A 15,464-nucleotide genomic window follows, 5' to 3' on the forward strand; every position below is an offset into this window, starting at 1 on the left:
AAAGATATGTATTATTTTGCTCACTTTTTTGTATAAGTTTTTGTTTGCACTATATGGCTCAACTTTGTTTTGCTTTTAAACAATTCAGCTTGAAAGAATGTTTTCACTAAGTAGGTCACTTTATATTTCATAGCCTTATGATGAATTAAATTAAAATATTTGAAACACTTTTTTAAAGTTCTTATTAAATCAATTATTTTATTAAACATATCAATGATTCTTCGAATTAATGATTCTTTTTTTCCAAATACACGAAAATTGAAAAGGCATTTTCTGTTGGTTTTAGAAATCTTACAGTGAAAATGCTAAAAGGTGCCAGCATCCTTTCCCAAGATTTCTTTAACCGAACCCAAGTAGCAGAAAATGTTTATTTCATTTTCGTGTATGTCAAAATATAATATTTTTAAATGAAATGTTTCACATTGGAGGGGCTTCATTTGATTAAGTCTAAACGTGCTTTATAATTAAACTGGTAGGAAAGGCTCATGAAATGAGAGTGCAAAACAATATAAATCTGATTTATTCTTATGAAAAAATATGTTTAATGACTATAATTTAATTGAATTCTAATGATATTCGTTTATAACTTCTTTAATTTACATGTTTAACAATGCTTTATTTAATTATGACACTTGCTTATTTTATATATAAACTTCTTATTGAAATAAGTTACTGCATCGTTTCTTCATATAAATATCGATGTTAAAGCGTCCACAGTACCTGAAGTGGCCAACCATCCAACCGGAAGAGATGCCCTTTCCAGTGGAGTTGGCGAACAGGCGTAATGCGGCTACAGTTGCAGTCAGGTTTGCGTTAGGTTATGTGGACAACTTCATCAACAAAGATATGTATTATTTTGCTCACTTTTTTGTATAAGTTTTTGTTTGCACTATTTGGCTCAACTTTGTTTTGCTTTTAAACAATTCATCTTAAAAGAATGTTTTCACTAAGTAGGTCACTTTTTATTTCATAGCCTTATGATGAATTAAATTAAAATATATGAAACACTTTTAAAGATTCTTATTAAATCAATCATTTTATTAAACATATCGATGATTCTACGAATTAATGATTCTTTTTTTCCAAATACACAACAATTGAAAAGGCATTTTCTGTTGGTTTTAGAAATCTTACAGTGAAAATGCTAAAAGGTGCCAGCATCTTTCCCAAGATTTCTTTAACCGAACCCATGTAGCAGAAAATGTTTATTTCATTTTCGTGTATGTCATAATATAATATTTTTAAATGAAATGTTTCACATTGGAGGGGCTTCATTTGATTAAGTCTAAACGTGCTTTATAATTAAACTGGTAGGAAAGGCTCATGAAATGAGAGTGCAAAACAATATAAATCTGATTTATTCTTATGAAAATATATGTTTAATGACTATAATTTAATTGAATTCTAATGATATTCGTTTATAACTTCTTTAATTTACATGTTTAACAATGCTTTATTTAATTATGACACTTGCTTATTTTATATATAAACTTCTTATTGAAATAAGTTACTGCATCGTTTCTTCATATAAATATCGATGTTACAGCGTCCACAGTACCTGAAGTGGCCAACCATCCAACCCGAAGAGATGCCCTTTGCAGTGGAGTTGGCGAAGAGGCGTAATGCGGCTACAGTTGCAGTCAGGTTTGCGTTAGGTTATGTGGACAACTTCATCAACAAAGATATGTATTATTTTGCTCACTTTTTTGTATGAGTTTTTGTTTGCACTATTTGGCTCAGCATTGTTTTGCTATTAAACAATTCATCTTGAAAGAATGTTTTCACTAAGTAGGTCACGTTATATTTTTGATAGCCTTATTATGAATCAATTAAAATATATGTACACGAAAATTGAAATGACATTTTCTGTTGATTTTAGAAATCTTACAGTGAAAATGCTAAAAGGTGCCAGCATCCTTTCCCGGGATTTCTTTAACCGAACTAGAGTAGCAGAAAATGCCTTAATATTCTCGTGTTGATATATATTAATTTAATATTGCACAATGATGGGGCTTAGTTTGATATTTGTTTATAAGCTCTTTAATTCATTTGGTTAACATTTGTTTATTTGATGATGAAACTTGATTTAATTATATATTTAAGGTTGTTTTTTTAACATAAGTGACTTCGTTCGTCAAATGTTTCAGCGTTTGTCCCACCATCCGTTTTGGAATCGATGCTCCATGCATTAAGCTTTGGGTGACATATGACGTATGGTACTTGGACCGGAGCAGGTGAGCTTTGTGTATAAAACTTGAGTTTGAAATAAATGATATAACAATGATTCGGTTATACATGGTCAATTGTAATATTGATGAAATATTATTACAGTCACTGTACAGGGGATACTAGTGTTATTGATTGTCAATTCGGTTTTGAAAAATAATCGTATTGTTTCTAGCTTGACCTTTCGAAGACTAATGAGGGCTATACTTATCTTTTTAGCATTGTTGTCAGCGTTCATACTTTACAGCGTTGTTCAGAACCATCACACAATTAGATTACATACCTTCATATCATACTTAATACAAATTATGACCCCTGATAGACTATAGATTAACCTTGGGTTTATGTTTTGGGTACAGTGTTTTCTTGTTAATTTTTAAGGGAAGTTGGGATTTTCACAAATAACTTTTATACTCTTCATTTAGTTGACTTGATACAACTGTTTACGGCTTTCAAACAATAACGTTACATACCTCCATGTTATCGACTTAGAAAGTTTGGGTTTTTATTAAGATATGAAATGACATTCATTAAATGGATTTCATTCTTAACAATTGTACACGGCCATCTAACAATAAGGTTACATAATTCCATATTATCCTAAATACAAATTATTACCCTTGATCGACTTTATTTTTACCATATTTTCACCAGACCCATATGTGGTTCAATATTTCAGTGTCCAGGGAACCGGAAGTGTCCCACCTTGCAACTCGAAGTGATACCTTTTGCAACCTGAACGATGCTCAATCAGTGGCATTTGCAAAGGTACAAATTGATCAAAACATTGCCTGATTGAATTTAAGAACTTAAATAAAGATAATATTTAATGGAAATATCATAATTGAAATATTATTATTATCGAATGGCATTCGTACAACAAAGATATAAACTTTAATTGATATTAAAGTTAATGATTAAAATTATAATGAAGATGGTTAAAACGATGATGGTGGTGCTGTTGGTGATGATGATGATCTGGTTATGTAAAAGGATATTGATTTTGTCATCAAGATACTTAAACATGATTGATAGTTTGTTGTTTAATACAATTTCAGCCCGAAGGCCGCACATACCTGTCTCCATTAAGCACTTTTGGCGCTGTGTGACAACTTAGTGATGACACAATGGGTAACACCTCTCTGATGACACAATGGCTTGATTGCTAAACTGGATCCGGCCTTTTCACGGGAAACACAATGGGAAATGAAATATTCAATACATTGACGCTCTGTTTTTGGGCCTTGCGTTGATCGATAAGACTTTAACATTTATGTGACAAACTTATATTCATATGACATTATAATAGTTACGTTACATTCTTATATTGAAGTGACTTTCATATGTTGATTTGACATTCTTATGTTGATGTGACATTCTAATTTTATGTGAATTATTATATTGATGTGACATTTCAATGTGTATGTGACATTAGTATAATGATGTGACATTCTTATATTGATGTGACATTAAGGTGTTGATGTGACATTCTTATATCGATGTGACGTTCTCATATTGATGTGACATTCTTATATCGATGTGACGTTCTATTGTTGATGCTTCAATCATACATTAATGTGCCATTAATGCGCTGGTCATTTGAGCGTGAAGGTCACGTGGTATTCGAGCTAGGGTGGTCGGTTATATTGGCGGGCAAATCAGTTCTAGTCTTGACTTCTAACAGCAAACATCGATTTCATTCAAATTCGAAAAAAGATGTTTGTATAAATGTTTCATATGTGTTTATATATGCATGCATGTCCGGATGGATTCCGTAGTTCCTATATTCTGAGGAATGAATTAGGGGTTATCTGTTTTAGTTAAGCCCTACGTGCATCGCTACGGTAACACGTTTCATCCACAGGGTGTTTTTCGTGGGCGGCTGTCATTCCTGTGAAGGATATATGATCAAATCTGTATCACAGTTAGTAAGAATTAAGAGGCGCAACTAAGACTCTTTGAAACTTTGTAATTATTTATTGTTGTTGCCTGGGAGTATACAGGTTTGATCAGGGCATGTGCCGGAGGGGCCGGCAACATTTAGACAGAATGGAACAGTATGTTCGAGCCTTTCAGTGTTGTTAAAGTATTTATGTAGAGAATTTACTTTAAAAGAAAATTGTTTGTATGCGTTTGTGTGTGCCACACTGCTCCAACATGTGCTAAAATAAATATCGAAGTCTTACCCCATGCAAACATGTGTTTCAACGGTCTTTTGTGTTAAGACTATCTTTTACAGTATTGTATTGTATCAAACTATATTGATTTTGTTTGAACTTAATAAATATTAAAATTATTTTTTCGTTATGCTTAATTCTTTGAACTAACATTTCAGTTTTTGGAATACCCAGTAAAGGTATTGAGTAAGGTCCAAATCATGGTGAATTCTGATGCTGACAATAAAATTTCCCATTCTAGTGTATAAGTAATTGCCAATAAAATAGTTTAACTACTTCCTCCCAATACACGGTGTGCAATGAAATACGTACAGTTCATGAACATTAGTTCTTCATTCGGGAAGGAAAAAGGAAAATGTTGAAAGATACCTTTTTTTTCAGCCAACAATTTTATAAAGATACTGTTTGATAAGTGTGTTCATTACAACTATGATAATTCGACCAATAATATCAAACTTTTAAAGGTTGATGCAAAGCGTAGAATATAGCTTATTCAATCCTAATGGTCTATAAGTGCACATTCTACTGCCCTATATCAAGTTCTATTGAATTATTTGGTTGCCTTTAACCAGCTATATTTGTTGTTTCGTTGTCTCAAGATTAGTCACGTGAAAGTCATGTGATGTTTGCAAATGGATGATTTTACAAGGAACTGTGACAGTTAATCACATGAAAATGAAGGAAACAATTGTCTGCCTAATTTTTCTTCTAGTCTTTGGTTGTAATATAATATCAGAATGTGTTGCATTTGAATGTCAACACCTTAACACATCATTTATACCATTGTCTGGGTAAGTAAAGACAATTTAAACTGTTGACAAGTTATTAGTTAAATTTCCAGGACAGTGTCAGCTGTTTGATAATCTGATTATGCAATAAATCGTAGAGGAGTAGGTCTATGATGCTGTTTGTGTGTGTTTTTCTATCAGATTCCTTCCTGATGCATAGAGATGTTAGGCAGTTTTACGGTAAGAAATCACTGAACCTATGATCATGCTTCAAGACAGTAAAAGCCCTCTTCACAGTGTGCTTTAACAAAAGCCTTTTGCCTGCACACAGCCATGATTGCGAATACACAAGCCATGATTACGTTTGCACATGGCCATGATTGCGTGTGCACATGGCCATGATTGCGCCGAAAATCGTCCAATTTTCCCAAAAAATAGTCATAATTTCTCAAAAAAAGGTAATCAATTCTCCTCAGAAATGAATAAAAGTACAATTATGAATTGTCAGGGTTTTTTTTCGGCAATATATATAGCCGGTATTCGGTCATGTTCCCAATGGCAAGAAGTATACTTTTTCCCATTTCTGAATAAAAATTCCCAATCTGGAGTTCTTAAACTTGAAAAGAAAATAAGAATAAAAGACAATGAAAATATAAACAAAACTGTTATTTCCCCTACATGCAAGCGTCTATTAACAGAGACATACAATCATGATACAATGATGTAATATCCGCGTCATGCTGAAAGGTGGATTTTCATTGTGTTTAACTATATTTTTTATCCAATCAGAGAGCATATAACAAATTAAGAGTTAAAAACATTGTGTTAAAAACTTGTCTAATTGTCAACAAAAGGATTAATAATTCAGAAGTGACATTAAATTATTCGGTGCAGGAGGGGATTAAAATCACTAATAGACAATGCTGTTCTTTGTCATGCCTCACCTACATGTTTACATACATGACATTGACCTTCATTGTCAATATCGGAATATGACAGAACTGAGAAGTTAAACTGAAAGTAGACAACTGGGTGAAATGACAAAAGTATTTATGTATTATAATGATGGTGTATTTACTTTTTGATGAATGCCAAAGGAAACATTTTGATGAAATTTTACAGAATTCATTCATTTGTTTTTTTAACAATTGCAAACAAGTCTGACTATTTTGGAAATTGGAAAAGATTAAAAATATTGTTATATTCATTCCATTCTCTCTATGAGTGTGAAAGTCATCATTTTTAATAGACAGCAGATTTTGTATCCAATTTAAGCGGAAGATAAGCCCCATCAAATTGTCTCTGAAATGTTTAAGAACTTGTTAATCAAACAATTGACTATTTCAAAGAGTTAAAACAAGGGATTAAACAATGTAAGGTGTTAACAGAGTCAGTGCATATTATGTTGAAAATACCAATGTTATTCATTACAGTATTATATAAATTATATTCTTTGTAATTATTTATGAAGAATTTCCCAACATTGATAGGGATCATTTGGCACAAGAATCATGTTTTGATGATTATTAACTGTCATTAAAAAAAAAGGTGAAACAGTTTTAATAGGTGTAATTGTTACTCATAATATTTGTTATTTTCAATGACCATTTTAATGTTCATTGTATTTTTCCCAATTTTGGGAATTAATGCGCATATTTTCCCAATTGTAAAGCCACAGGTGGTTTTGAAAATTTAAATAAAAATCACTGATGGTTGCGTGTGCACATGGCCATGATTGCGTGTGCACAAGCCATGATTACGTTTGCACATGGCCATGATTACGTTTGCACATGGCTATGATTGCGTGTGCACATGGCCATGATTGCGTGTGCACATGGCCATGATTGCGTGTGCACATGGCTATGATTGCGTGTGCACATGGCTATGATTGCGTGTGCACAAGCCATGATTACGTGTGCACATGGCCATGATTGCGTGTGCACATGGCTATGATTGCGTGTGCACATGGCTATGATTGCGTGTGTGGCTATGATTGCGTGTGCACATGGCTATGATTGCGTGTGCACATGGCCATGATTGCGTGTGCACATGGCCATGATTGCGTGTGCACATGGCCATGATTGCGTGTGCACATGGCCATGATTGCGTGTGCACATGGCCATGGTTGCATATGCACAAGCCATGATTGTGTATTCTCACAGCCATGATTTGTGTGCATGTAACCATGATTCAGTTTAGTATGCACACGCCAATGATTTTATATGCACAAAGCCAGGATTGCACGTGGCTTTGGTTGCACATACGCACAGCCATGATTGATTATACATGCAGCAATCATTGCATATGCACGTGGCCATGATTGTTATAGATTTGTATGCATGCTGCCATGATTACATCTATTTTGCCTAACTTATCATATTTTGATTTTATCTAGTTCACTGTCATCTCATTTTGACTGTTATTATCACCTGTGACATAGACAACTTTTAGTACAGGCTGACCATAAAACCTATAGGATACAATTAAATTATTCAATTTGTCCATTTATTGTTTTTCTAAATATTAATATTAACATTAACTGCTGTAATTTAAATGTAACAATGCTGGTTGAAATGGCTTAAGCAATGAAACATAACAATATCTAGACTTGAACTTTACATTTAAATATGATGGTATTCATATAATGTAAGGGAAAGTGACAACTTCCGGTCCTCGTATGTTAGAATAACATTTCTAAAACTACTGAAACAATGCAAAAAAAATCATCTTTATTGTGTGTAAAATGATGAAGTTCTGAATAACATGGTGCACTGTCGTAACAAATGTTGACTCTATTACTTTAAATGTAGTGAACAAAATTTACATGTTACATCACTAAGCACAAATGTTCACAATTGTTGCTTTTTTTAATTAATTTAATTATATATAAATTGTTCATAGTTGCGTAATTTCCTTCCTGTACTTCGATGTCAACTATTATTAAAGTGAAAAAGTTCTAAAGTGAACCAAATTGTACTCAGTAGAGGTCACTGGTGTTCATATAAGGTACATGCTGTGTCTACTTGTGTACATGTAGGTGAATTATTAGGCCAACTGAATATGGTCAAGGTGCCTTGATCAATTGTTAGTATAAATTAACTCAAAACCATGTATGGTCAAGGTGTTTTACTAAGGTATTTTCCTTGAATACAACACCTGAATGCTGGCTTGAATGTCCAAGGTCAAGGTCTCATTTTCCTCTTATTTATGTACAACACCTGTATTGTGGTCAAGGTCATAGTCTGAAACATAGAAATTGTCCTTGTATGTTTCTAAAACACCTGTTCTATGGCCTGAAGTTCCAAGGTCAAGGTCATAGTCTTAAACTATAATCAGGATAATTTCCTTGTATGTATATTTCAACACCAGGGTCATGGCCATTCAGGGAAAAGTTAAGTCTCAAATTGAGGCATTTTCCTTGTATGAATGTACAACACCTGGGTCATAGCCCTAAAGGTCCAAGGTCAAGGCCATTGTTTCAAACTTAGATATTGTCCTTGTGTGTATTTAACAACAGTTTTAAAAGTCCAAGGTCAAACCCAACTAGGCTGTCATGTAGCAATTCAATCTATGTCTGTTTTGGAACTTTATTAAACAAAAAGTATAGCTTACTTTACATAATTCTAGCGATGGTTGAAAATATGTCAGAATTGTCAATGTATAAAAACATGTTACATTGTACTTTTATTTCAAATACATTTTCTTTTATTAAGGGAATGGATATCAAAGACAGATGGAAAGTTTAAGAAAAACGTAACGTACACAATCAGCTTATGTGGACCAATCAATTCAAAAGCTGAGACTGGAAATAGCTGTGTATCAGGGACGGCCATTTGTATGACTTATGACAATGGGACGAGTCTGTCGGCGGGAAGTTTTGCTTCTGAGCGCGATGAGATACCTGGAGTTCACAATGAGGAGATCGGGGAATCGTGGCTGGCTTTTGCTGGTGACATATGCCCAGAAAACACAGATTACAACATGACAACCCTCATCAATATTAAGTGTGGATTAACTAAGGTAATAAATTGGTAGTCTAATGGCTTTGCGTTTAATTATAATTATAAGCATTGAAGATTTCTAGTTTTCTCCAAAAGATTTTAGATTCCTTTTACCGCTATAGTCAAAGTTTCAAAGGTTTCAATGAAGTTAAAATAATCGGGCAAAAACATAATTTCTAAATTCCAGTCCTAATAAAGTACAAAACACATTGAACTACTCTTTATTAATCATAAAAAAAATTTGACTAGCCCAAAAACAATTTTGCAATATTCTTACCTATAGCTAGTGTAAACTTCAATCAATATGCAATCAAATTACAGACACATGCTCATGTCATTGTCATTGATTAATTTATATTTATTTATAGTGATGTCATGTTATTTGTGTCGAATTTTGATTGATTTTGGTGTTTTTTACATTACAATTTTAATGGAAGTCTGCAACTTTTTATGAAATGCTTGATGTGTTTTATTAGTACTGTAATATAATTATAGATACATATAAGCTTTCCAAATTTTGCGGTTGAAACCTAATATGACTTCAACTAAACATGATTTTCTGTCAAATTCATAATGATTAATTTCTATTCATCCCAAAACAATGTGCTATTTTCCCTCTTATCACACTCTCTCACTCTCTTCTGCTGCACCCTGACCTTTTTAAAATCTGTCTAAAACTGACATAGTTGTAAAACATGCTGCAGAAGAGCAACAGGGTGCTACATGTAAGTGTGAAAAGGGCACATTTTATCAGGTTGTAAAGAACTTGAAAAATGAAGGTAAATGTTAGCGATTGTGTTTATTTTAAGTAATTTTAAGGTTTCAACTGCCAAACATGTAAAGACTTGACTATTTGATAATATATATGAAGGCAGAAGGGTGCCCATGCTGGTCTCCATGAGGGCTTAAGAGACTGAGTGCTTCAAAAAATGGATAGAGTGCAGCACACTTCCAATACTCTTGAGCTAAAACCTTGAAAAATGTTTTTCTGCATGTCTTGTTTTTAGGGCTCACCAAAGTTTTTGGATAATACGGGCTGTGTGAACTATTTCGAATGGGAGACCAATGTTATGTGCAAGCACACCGATGATGACCCCTTGCCCAATAAAGAGGTCAGGTGCTATTACTATGACAACCACAAACGCTACGACCTTTCACCTCTTGCTATGAAAAAGGGAGGCTACCTTATCTCATCCGAGCTAGACACCGACATTTACATTAACATCTGCCGTGACATTAACCCAGGTAAGCTGTTATATGCATCTTGAAGCTGGTTAAGGCATAAAAACTATTCATTTTTTTACTAACCTGATCAACCTTATTCTTTCCTCCTGACCGTACACTTTTTTATGGTAGTGTCGATTTTTTTTGTATTTTCCTAAAAAATGTGCATTTAATGAGTTAACATTGAAACTCATGCAAAAATTTGACCATTTTATATCTAAAATTTTTTACAAAAATTATATAGCCTGATAAAGATTGGTTTGGTACGGATAAAGATTGGTTTGCTACGGAATCCCGATCCTCCAAGAAAAAAAAACATCAAAAAGTTATGCCTTCCTACCTACAAATATACATGTACCCTATTTTTTGAGATGTAAGTGGAATGAAGTCTTTCTCTTTTTTTGGCCTTATTGACTAGTTGTTAGATAAAGTCGAAATGCAAATTTGAATGGTAACAGATGTTGATATTCATTACAATGCATTTTAAAGAAATCTTCAATACAATGCTCTTATGTAGATTTTAGCTTAAAATTTTAGTAATGAATCGAGTTAATGAATGCAGAAGTGGTAACATTGTATGTCTTTTCTTTTATAATGAACGAAGTATAAAACATAAAAACAAATTTATTATTAGGTTGTATTGTTGTTCACTCAAGTGGAACCCGTTTGATCAATGGTTCAAGATTTGATACTTTCAAAATGGACCCCTATTCATTTCTAAGGCCGATATTAATTAATTGCTGGATTTTCTTCCAAATTGTTTTTTTTAAATTTGGGGCAAGGAGTTACATTATATTTTTTTTTCTTAGATGACTGTTTTATGGTTGAATATATGTTCGTACTGTTTCTTATTAAATAAGGGATCATAATGTGCTTCTAGATCAACCATGCACACCATCATAACAATTATCCATTTTAAAATGTGAATGTTTACATCGACACCGGCTGGTATGAATAAACTCCGTTTCTGGACAGGACCGAACTGATATGCAAATACAGACCCAAGTTCAACATTTTTATTTGATTAAATAAAAATTACGGGGCTGCAGAAAAAACGAGTGGGCAGAGGCGGCCGATAAAAATCTAGCAGTTTATTTATAGTGACTTAAGCAGAGAAAGCACATAATACCTGTCTTCCAAGACGTTGGCTTCTTCATAATGTTACATTTGCACCTGATATAATTGGTTCAATCTGCCTGCGCATTATTAATAAGTTAAAGGTTTATCACTCAAAATTTAGGTTTGTTATACATGAGTATGTTTTGATTTTGAATAACAGTGTCTCTTTAACAATTTTTATTTTTATATTATTATAGTTGGCCCAACTCAGGGCTGCCCTGCTGGGTCAGGTGCGTGTAAAGTTCAGGGCGCGGGCACCGCCAGTGCCACCCATCTTGAACTGGGCTCCCCAGTGTCAGACCTTGCGCAAGATAAGAACGGGCGTCTGGTGCTTGTGTACAAGTCGGAGGAGACGCCAGCGGGCTGCACGTCCCCGCCCACCACGACCATTGAGTTCATTTGTCCTGACAAGGGTCAGGTAAGTAGATCATTCCATATGAGATTACTTGCATGAAGTTACTGATATGTGAATCACTCAGAGTGCAGGGTTTTTTCTCAGTATTTTGGGAAAATGATCAAAACCCTTTTGATTGGGAATTTATGGGTAATCTTTCACAAAGTTGGGATTTTTTTTATAAATGTAGGTTGAATATACCTTTTGACCTTTTTTTAACTGGCTTTCTTAATTTCAAAAGAATTACCTTTTTCAAACAGAATTTCTTCAATTTAAAAAAAAATATATATATCACTCTTTTCAATGAGGGTACAATGGAATAATTTAAAATCGGTAATGTTCATTTTTGCTTCATATCAATGTTGCTTACCTTTTTTAATCTCACCAATCCAGGTTTTTTCTGTCCATTATGGGAAAAAGACCCTCAACAAATTAAATGGGAAAATTTGAGTTGTTAAATCTAACGTTTTGGGAGGAAATTTTAGGCCTTACTTTTTGGGATAAAGTATCTGCAAAAAATGAGATTTTTCAAGTCACGAATAATTGGCAATATTGGGAATAAGAAACATCAACAAATCATCATCAAAATCATCATTTTGGCTACATTTCTCTGTGAAATTAGTGTACATGTATTTAACCATTCATGTCACCCAAAAGTGCTGATAAATGCACTTAATATAATTCTAAATAAACAAATTTTGTGGATGAATTGTTCCCGTCGTAAAACTCCTCGCCTGCAATTAGGGCCACAGTGTTAGTTGAGAAGCCAGGCTTTTTTGTGTTAGCGATTTCATCTCATTTCAGAGACAAGGCTTTTTGTGACGGCCATTTGATCTTATCGGAATTTTTCTTAAAATAGGGAAAAATTATACATAATATTATTTGGCATTGGGAATAGGTCAGACAAATAGATTTTATCAATACTTAGAAATAGAGTGTCCAAATAGCAATTGTATGAAACTTATTGATGAGATGGTGCCCTAATGTTTTCAATATTGTTCCACAGAGCAAAGATCCGATGGTGACTGAAGACTTTGACTGTCAGTATGTGGTTGAATGGCAAACGGAGTACGCGTGTGAGGAGAGAACACTGACAAACTCCTCGTGTCTTCTTTCAAGTCCGCGTTATGACCTTGACTTTGACCTTCGACCCCTCACATTGCCTCCAGGTATGTTACAGAGTTGTGATTAAATGTATAATCTAAGTTGTTTTGAAATTCTGTATACGGTATGTTCCGACTGGAATCACAAAATTGTGGAGCGCTGTTATTTTTACTTTAAAGGGACTAGACACCAGATGATACAATTGCAAATATAAAAAAAAATTGTTAAAAACTTGCATGAAATTGATATCATTGTGTACAATGCATTGACTTTTACTTACAGATGTATTACATTGATCACGTACAACACATGTATCTTTCACACTTTTTATTTGTATTTTTCCAATTTGAAATATACTGGGTTTGCCTACCGATAAATAGTCATAGAAATTAGACTTCTGGATTCATGAACAAGCCCAAATTCATATACTATAGCTTGGCATCAAATTTTTGAACAAGCTCTGCTCTATAAAATTCAGAATCTGAGCAAGCCCGGAAGACATTTTACCAGAACGCGCTTGCGGGCTTGTGTTAATTTTGACCACTGCGTATATACCAATAAATTTAAAAATTGCGTTGATATAATTATGTATCTTTACTAATCACGTGACTTTCACATGCTAAGTACATGCACTTTAAATCGGGAAACCATTATGTGCTGTTTTTAAGCATATAGAGATATGTATTATCGGTTTCATACTAGCTGGTATTGACAATTCTAGGCTTGTTTAAATGGTAATATTTACACCTCAACTTCCATTCCTTAAATGAACTGCCTTTCGGCAATTGCGTTCATCAATCGATGAACGCAACATCTTCGGATATGTTCGGATCGTAATTCATTGCATAACAATATACATGAAAGCTATTGATCTTGTTATTGGTTGTATTGTGTCTGCAGGTCCCGTAAAATATAGATCAACATTTTTAAAAGTGTTAGTTTATTAAATTTTAAGTATATTGGTACCTGAAGTGTTTCAGTTTTACGATTTAAAGTGATTTCAAGTGGTTGATCTTTTCCCGCGTTATTGTGACGTCATTTGAAAAAAAATATTTCCGGTTAAAGTCGGGTCGTTCTATTTACAGAATGGGTAAGAACGGATTACTGAAAGGTTTTCTTTAATGAAATGAAGTATTTGTTTAACAATTCTTGAATGAAATAATGAACTATTGGTGTAAATATAAGGAATGAATTGCGGGGTTGATGTCATTATCGGGGATATGAACGCAATTGGGTTGGTCAAAGTACGCGTGGAGTCCTTCGGACTCCACACACATTGACCAACCCAATTGCGTTCATACCCCGATAATGACATCAACCCCGCAATTCATTCCTTAAATACTGTATTTGATTATTTTGAGATACAAACTCTTCGGAAAATTCACACAACAATTAACAGATTTTTTTACCCCACCCTTGCCTCAAAATTTGTCAGCGACTAATTGGAAAAATAAATTAAAACCCAATAAAACTCCAAAAATAAACATAAAAGAAACAAAAAAATTGTTGATTTCATTGTAAGATCAGGCTGAATATCACTCCTGATCATAGAAAAACTCTATGAAACTCCTGAAAATACGATCTTACACTGAAATCAACAAATATCCTCTGTTTATTTAAACATTTTGTATATGTCAGGAAAACTGTCCTCAAGTAAACAATGGTACTAAATTTACATCAGAGCCCCTTACCATGGCAGTTTCTGGGTTAATTGTATATTGCATCAGGGCTTCCATGAAGAATTTGGATTAAGGAGTATGAACATCCTGTCCATCAATATTGGAAGTTTTTCACTGAAATGTAGAAGTTTAAGTCTCCCGAATACAATACTTTTCCCACTATTTTTCAATTAGTATGTTAAAATAAAAAAAAAATGCAACTATAACTTTCCAAGTTCATAGCTTTATATTATAATAATTCAGTTTACATCAAGACTGATTAGAATTGTGACCATAAAAAAATATTGACACATGGTTTTATATTTAAAACTTCCAAGCATTCAACTTTGGAAGTTTTCATATAAATAATGGAAGATTTTGTACATCCAAGGAATCAATTTTGGAAGTTTTAACCCATTTCTAGGGAGTTATATACTTTCAAACTTCCTTTAATGGAATCCCTGTTGCAAAGTGTCCCTTATTTCTACCCCTTTATTATAGGTAAAAACTACAAAGTGAGCTACGACAAGAACGGTGACGCGTATAACTACTTCATCAACGTGTGCGCAGAGACGGGCATTCAGTGCCCAGATGAGGAACACAAACGTAACATTCCTGCATGTCAAATCAGTCAGAAAAATTCCGACTATGGAAAAAGTATGGGGAGCACAGACCATATGTCTATCAGGTATGAAATGAGATGGTATATTTTTGTGGACATACTATTTCAGATTTTATGCTTATTTTTGATAACGTTCTTGTTTCATTTATTTCAAAGGTAATTTTCGAAAAAATTAATTAAAATATATAGTGTGTTCATCGTTAGTAACCCT

The 15,464-nt window shown here is 33.5% G+C and overlaps 1 protein-coding gene across 2 annotated transcripts in view; it reads left to right on the forward strand.

Moving 5' to 3' along the window:
- The first annotated feature begins 5,025 nt into the window (after positions 1–5,025).
- The window catches only part of LOC128237240 (cation-independent mannose-6-phosphate receptor-like), a 56,800-nt gene continuing 46,361 nt past the window's right edge, over positions 5,026–15,464 (forward strand). For both annotated transcript variants that reach the window (XM_052952586.1, XM_052952587.1), the window contains exons 1-6: positions 5,026–5,194; positions 8,845–9,151; positions 10,140–10,377; positions 11,673–11,893; positions 12,876–13,038; positions 15,133–15,319. In XM_052952586.1, the coding sequence (XP_052808546.1) occupies positions 5,040–5,194; positions 8,845–9,151; positions 10,140–10,377; positions 11,673–11,893; positions 12,876–13,038; positions 15,133–15,319 (1,271 nt within the window). In that variant the 5' untranslated portion in view covers positions 5,026–5,039. The remainder of the gene's footprint in view (positions 5,195–8,844; positions 9,152–10,139; positions 10,378–11,672; positions 11,894–12,875; positions 13,039–15,132; positions 15,320–15,464) is intronic.

The sequence above is a fragment of the Mya arenaria genome, chromosome 6 (genome assembly GCF_026914265.1).
Source record: "Mya arenaria isolate MELC-2E11 chromosome 6, ASM2691426v1".
NCBI lineage: Eukaryota > Metazoa > Mollusca > Bivalvia > Myida > Myidae > Mya > Mya arenaria.